The following is a 7,143-nucleotide window of genomic DNA, read 5'->3' on the forward strand; positions in this document are numbered from 1 at the left end:
ACTCAAATAATTGCACCACACGTCCTTGACTGAAGCAGTACATCTGTGTTTGGCCTACACCACTTTAGACTGCTGGTGGAGGCTCGTGTGCTAGATTGTACTTACGTGATAGAATGTACTTCAGTAAAAAGAAATATTCCCTCTGTGTCATTCAGGAGGACAAATACTAGGAAGGTTCTAGCTTAGCCTTGTATGTAGGGAATCTTGCATGGAAAAACACTTAACAGTGAGAGTCCCCCATCTGCAGTCTGTAGTGGTACATCTCACCCTCAGAGTTAAATACCGAAGCCTTCTAAGTACTATTTGAATAAATATGTACAACTTTTTATGCTGTCAATGTCTTCCACCTCCCAGTCAGAATAGCCTTTTTCTTTCTAGATAAGGAAGAAGGCGGGACTCTGACTGTCAGTGACTTTGAAACAGCTGCAAATAATGGTGGGTCCTTCTTCCTACTTGTTTGCTTTCATCAGATGGGCTAGGCAGGTTGATGGCAAAGTTGTAGTCCAGTGGAAGGCCTTTGCCCTCTGCCTGCCAAGAACGAAATAGTGTTATTGAGTATGTAATCTGTTTCTTTTTTGTTCTCCTGAAGCATGTGGCAACATGGAAGCACATCAAGAACAGCATCCATTCCTCTGCATGGATCTTACCTATATCAGTTTGCTCTTGCAAAAACTGGGCTTTCCAAAGAGCCACAATCTTAAGGTAATTGCTCTTAATTGATGTACTCGGTGTGAAAACAAGCATCAGGGTTCTGTAGCAAGGAAGGTCAACAAAATGCATTGAAATCCTCCAGATTCTACAAAGCATCATATTTTTCCCTTGCAAATATATTCACACTCTTTGAGTTTTCTGTGTATTGGTATCTTGTGGCAAGGGGAGAGACAAGAAAGCCTCTGTATATGGACAGTAGAAGAGGCAGACAGGGAACTTTTAGCAGGGACAGGTAGTAGGGAATAATGACTACTGCAGGTTTCCCCAGAGGCATACCTATGGAAAACAGCACCTAGGGCAAGCATGGAGAACCCCTCTTTTTTCTCCCTCCCTCTCCTGCATCTTGGGCAGTCCAGCATTCAACTGTGTTCCCTACCTCCAGAACCCACGCCTCCAAAGTCCACACCAGCTTCAAAGGTGCAGCCTGCGGTTGAACACTGGATCCAGCCAGCTCATGCCCAGAATTGAACTGCAGACTGTTCCTCTGAAGTCCCCGTGAATTTGTAGGGAGAGCCTGCAGTTTAAACCTGGACACAACCAGGCCACATGGACTTCGGAGATGGAGCCCACAATTACAGCTGGACTCATTCAGGGCAAAGCAGAATTCTTGGCAGGGAGGGGACTGGATGGCTGAGGGCAGCCCTTTCAAGTGGCATCCAGAGCATGTGCCCTGTCTGTCCCACCCTAGATACGCCTCTGGGATTCTCCAAACTTTTTGATCCTGTGGGCACCTCTGGACTTCTAACACAGTGTGGTAGGTGTAGTCACAAAATGGCTTCCACAAAACAGCTGTTACGGAAGATAAAGCCAGACACAAAATTATTTTACCTTCAGTCATACAGTGAAGATCCTTGTGATGTGGTGGCAGCTGCCATCAAAGCAATGTTTTAAAATATCTGCACAGTCAGTCAGGAGTCTTGGTGGAAAAAGCCCATCCACTTTTTGAAAACACTTAGCAGGTACCAGGAAATATGTTGGTGGGTGTCATGGTGCCTGTGGAGATCCCTGGGCCAGAGGTAACTAGTTCCATACCTGTATGTGTATGCATCTCTGAAATTACAAATCAAAATAATATAGGATAAGTAATCATGAGAGCTGCTAAATTTATTCTGATCTGTTTTTGTTTATAAGCTCTCAATGCTTTCATTTCCCATAATGAAATGTGAGAGTCTGTGGAAGCTAAATTTTTGATGATTTACCGTGTGCACTAAAAAAACCCTGGTTTATATTATACAGAGGACTAGTTCGTACATACTTGTTGATCACTTGATGACTACAAAATCAAGTTATGACTGATTTGCATGTGTAAAGGGGCCATAGATACAACACAACAAATAGCATTCCAGTATCTTTTCTGACAGAATACTTTTCTAATGGAGTCCTTTCACACACAGCCGTGAAATACAGATAAATCAAGTGATTAATATGTGAAACATCCATGAGAAACATCTGCATTTCCAATTTTCCTGTCTACTTTTCATTGCAGCTTGTCCGAAAAATCAACAACATTGAAATTGGCTGGGCTCTGGGAGCTACTCTTCGCTACATGGATTCACTTAGCAAACTGCAATATTGATTGTTCAGCAGCAAAAAAGCTAAACCTAAAAGACAAAAGTGCAGAGGTAAATAAGCGTGTAAATGAGAGGTGAAAATGTGGATAATATTCAGAATCTACAAGAACGTCTGCATTTAGTGAAATTTTACATAAAAGTATGTTTCAGGTACTTCTAAGAAATCTCTAAAGCTTAGTCCGTATAATTTAAAAATAACTGATTTTCATTATTAAGATATTACAAACTGAGGACATGTGAAGACTCCCAGGTACCCTTTCCAACTTTTCTTATTCCAGCTTTGCCTGCCTGCCTACATTCCCATCTGTCTGTCTTTCATCCTCTGTACTTTTCCATCTCACCATCACTCAAACTCCTGCTATTTTGGTTGTGGTGGGTTTTCTGAGCTGTATGGCCGTGGTCTGGTAGATCTCATTCCTAACATTTCGGCTGCATCTGTGGCTGGCATCTTCAGAGGTGTATCACAGAGAGAAGTATGTTACACACTGTCCAGTGAGAAGGGAATGTTTAGTTGGGTATATATTGTCCATGTCCCATGTCCTGCTATTTTGTTTTTCTCTCCAGTCCCCTTGTTTACTCTGCTGCTTCCCCCCACCCCCCCATGAGTTTTCCTGGTTCCCCCTACATGTCCATCTTATGATGGGTTCAATTTTGGGTTGCAGTAAGCAACCATGGGGAGGGGAGAGTAAATCACACACACCCCCTTTTAAGTGTTTAGGTTTGCAGAAGCATCTACTTTAGGCCTGGGTGGTTCTCTTGTAGGGGATTTTTTGATCCTCATAGAGAGCCATCCTCAGGAGTTAAACATATGATGCTGGTCACCTTCTCTAGTCTTGCTTCTATTACCATGGCAATTGCAGCTACATTCTCAAATCATGTTTATGACATGACAAGATTACGGTACTGTCTGAATGCTTCATCAGCATCTTACACATACCTAATAATATTAAATAGATTATTGGGACTAGGTTCATCACCAAACATAAAAAGAATCAATTCCTTGTTTTCAGGTTTCCAGCCCCACTCTTTTGGAGCTGGTCACGCTGAAAAAAATGCTGCTGTTCTTTTGGCAGAAGACTGTTCCTTATAACCATTCAGCGCTGTGGTAATATTTTGGCCATGCAGTATGAAAGAGTGCCAGCAGTGTGGGTTAGTAGTATCTCTATCTCCCAGCCTTGTTCCTATCAAATCTCACTAAAGAAAACCTGCTTATCTCTAAGATAACTTTTTGTCCTTACTTCAGTCAGTGTTGGAAGCGCAGGCACATTGTGTGAGAGGTGAAATCCTGTCAAGAAAGCACTCAAAAGAATCTTTACTTGATTCACATGCAGGCTTATACGTGAGGTAGCTGGCAGTGTTTCCATACCATTTCTTTTGCAATGGAAACTGTTTGCCAGGACTGAGTGGCAGAATCTGCAACATAGGATCACATGATAACCTTTGACACCTCTTTGCAGACTTATGAATGTTTTCACATTCTTTCCTCAATAATGACATACCACATGTGCTGATGTCCATCCTTGTTATGTTTTACAACTGGTAGTTTGTCTGGTTCATCATAGTTAAAGCCATTCTTCAGATACAACATATAAGCTGTTTGCTTTAGTAATGGATATGTAATTGTATCTAGTTACGGCTGTCATTGTTTCATGGAAACTGCACACTGCTGAACTGAACATACAGAATATTTACATTGCTTCCATCTCTCTTTTGCATCAGACCTCTCCAGTTTTAGCTGCTCTCCTAATGTTTGCTGTCACAGGTCGTGTCCAAATACCCACCAGAATCTGTCAATCCAGTAGTGCAGTGGTTCCCAACCTAGGGTACACACCAGAGTGTTTGGGGTTGCTGGAAAAAAATTATGTAATGGGTTTGCTAATGTGGGGGTACAATTTTAGGGAAATAGGTTGCCAAGGGGTATGTAAGTAAGAAAAGACTGGGAACCATTGCAATAGATAGCACTAGAATGATTTTCTGTGAATTGATTATGGAGTTAGGAATGGGTCTTATGGAGTGCCAGCATCGCCTACAAGTACAGTTGAGCTCATCCAGCATGTCTAGTAGCTTTATAAAGAACATGTGACTTGTACTGTTGAAGGCTTTCATGGCTGGAATCACTGGATTGTTGTGGGATTTCCGGGTGTTTGCCATGTTCCAGTAGCATTTTCTCCTGACGTTTCGCCTGTATCTGTGGCTGCCACAGATGCAGGGAAACATCAGCAGAAAATGTTACTGGGACACGGCCATACAGCCCAGAAATCCCACAACACTCCCAACATGTGACTTACTTCAATAAATCAGGCTTTTAAAAACCTATCTACTGATCATAAAACAGCAAGATTGGGCTAACACAGACTATATTTCTGGAAAACACTCGAACTTGATACCATACTGCATTTTGTAACCATTCCATTTTTCCCCACCCACTTTTTTTTTTATTTGCCATCAAGTCACATCCAACTTCCTAGGGTTTTCAAGGCAAGGGACATTCAGAGGTGGTTTGCCATTGCCTGCCTCTGCAAATACCTTGTAACGGTATATTTTAATTTACAGCTTGCAGTAATTAAATCAGACAGTTCAAGGGCACTATTGTTTCTGTCACCATATTGAATTATATTAATTGCCTCCAGCTCAATTGCTTCCTACTTTAGGTTAAAATTTAAGTTAAATAACAAATGCATTAATAGTGCTAGTTTTTTAAACACGCAGTCCATTCGTTCCCACTAACACACTAGCCTTTGCAGTGCACCTTGAGAACCTTTGGCTATGGGGCCATGTTGAATCTTCTAACTAGACAGCAAAAAATAGGCAATTTCTAGAATAGTAAAACCAAATTAATTTAACTGGAAGGCAAGAAGTGACATGAATATAAATATAATATACTAGGCCATCCAAAGGATTGTGTTGGCATTTACAGGGATACCTCCTTTAGAACCAGTCTGGGCCTACTTAAATAACCACTACTGTCACTTATAACAGTTGCAATCATTCTCTCTTTCCCCCAGTTCACTTAGGATGACAGCTAGACCTCGGGACACTCCCTCCTCGCTGTTCTCAGCAATTTGCAGCTGAGCCTCCTACACTCTTTCAGGTTCGCCTTAGCTATGGACCATTCCTAGATTGTCCTCAAACCTACATCTCTGACTTCTGCGTTCCCTTCTCTAATATTCTTGCATCTTAGAACACCCAGCTCCTTTAAGACAACTATGGCTTCATGTCAGAGGACAAAAAAGTGCAGTGCTGAGGAACATAATGACAACTACCAGAACACTGCTCATACTGTTGTAGTGGGATCTCTGTAGAATTTGGTTATGTTATACTTTCACCTTCCATTAACTTTCTTGTGTGCTACCACATCTTTTTCTCTTTTTAGGTGTTGCCAGTTTCTTAGCTTCTACTCCAAAACTGTATGAGACTTGTGGGACCTCTTTCTTTCATCGAGAAACTCATGTGCCTCAAGTTTGGTGATTTGGATCATACTGCTTTTTTTTTTTTTTGAGTATTGCTCAAAAGAGTGAGCCGTTGTAGCTGGAACCAAAATCGTGAGCAGCAAATTAAAAGTCAAACTAGTTGAATGTGGGCATTCTGTGACTGATGGTGAGAATTTATATCTTCCAACTTGTAATCTGTGAGAGAAACACTTCAGTTTTAGATGGTGTTCTCTGCTCTTGCTGCCAAATACTGAACTAGCGTCAGACACTCACTCCAAGATTTATTTTAATTTTGCATATTTTTGGGTATTCAGGGGTTTCATGCCTGTCTTTGATTGTAAAAATTTGCATGTTTGGTAAGGAGCAGTTGTGTGTTGCGAAGTGCATTCTTTTGCTTGGTCAAATTGTTATGATAAATATTGAGATTGCCTTCAAAAGTCAACTTGTCTGTTCTTTGTTGGTTATATGATTGGGGCTGCACTCCTAAACACACATACTAGGAGTAAGTCCCATTGAGCTCTGTAGGCTTTATGTCTGATTATACATGCTTATGACTGTACTGTTGGACACTAGGTTATTTTGGAGACCATATGCAGGCTTAAATTTTTAACCACAATGGAACTATGTTTGACTTAGCTGTTCCTGTGGGTGGTGATAGCAATATTGTAAATAGACATCAGAGATTGGGATGCAAGTCTTTTGTAGAAATCCTTGTAAATGTCAGTCCCTATAAATATAGCCTCTTTGTTACAAAAAAATAACTCAACCAGACATCCTAACGTATCAGTGACTTCTGCAACAATTTCAAGATTCTATGATTAGGTTTGAAATCTGTAGGGTTTGGAAGGCTGTTTGTGGTAACAAAATAAATAGAATTTTAAGGGGGTCAAGTGGCGGGCCCACTTGTATCCCATTCAAATATCAAAGGGAAAGGACTGAAGGAGGACTGGCATCTCTGTGTAGTCTTGGTTCAGAAAATCAGAACATAATTCAGCGTAGTGGGTTATGGACGTAAAGTCATAAGCAAAATAACTATGGCCAGGTTATCCCGGTTAATTCCAAGTTGTCCAGGTTACAAGACGGAGTCCATTTCCACCTCTCATAATCAGAATGAGTAAGTTTTATATGTGTGATCCAACACCACATGCTTAATTCCACACAGTGTGTGGCACAGTGAACCTTTTTTTTTTTTACCGAAGTTATCTTAAAACATTAATAAGTTAAATTGCATAAGCAGTTTTTTTAAAGTATGAAATGTCAAGAGGATCAAGTGCAACTTAATCTGGGCACAGCAAAACTAACATCAGTCCTGGATTAGTGAAATTCTGAGGCATGGCAGAGCTTGTTTTGTGGAATGTATTACCCACCTGGAAAATGAATGTGAGGATTAAGTAAAATTTCATGAACTCATTTACCTGTCTGCCACCTGA

At 40.9% G+C, this 7,143-nt stretch overlaps 1 protein-coding gene across 6 annotated transcripts in view; it reads left to right on the top strand.

Annotated features, from left to right (window-relative positions):
* The window catches only part of ENTPD6 (ectonucleoside triphosphate diphosphohydrolase 6), a 47,200-nt gene extending 41,050 nt beyond the window's left edge, over nucleotides 1-6,150 (top strand). For 5 of the 6 annotated variants that reach the window (XM_048519556.1, XM_048519591.1, XM_048519599.1 and 2 more), the window contains 4 exons: nucleotides 379-435; nucleotides 590-702; nucleotides 2,198-2,333; nucleotides 5,656-6,150. In XM_048519556.1, the coding sequence (XP_048375513.1) occupies nucleotides 379-435; nucleotides 590-702; nucleotides 2,198-2,287 (260 nt within the window). In that variant the 3' untranslated portion in view covers nucleotides 2,288-2,333; nucleotides 5,656-6,150. The remainder of the gene's footprint in view (nucleotides 1-378; nucleotides 436-589; nucleotides 703-2,197; nucleotides 2,334-5,655) is intronic. The other variant, XM_048519582.1, reaches the window with a different exon arrangement.
* The last annotated feature ends 993 nt before the right edge of the window (nucleotides 6,151-7,143 follow it).

Source organism: Sphaerodactylus townsendi, linkage group LG01 (genome assembly GCF_021028975.2).
Source record: "Sphaerodactylus townsendi isolate TG3544 linkage group LG01, MPM_Stown_v2.3, whole genome shotgun sequence".
NCBI lineage: Eukaryota > Metazoa > Chordata > Lepidosauria > Squamata > Sphaerodactylidae > Sphaerodactylus > Sphaerodactylus townsendi.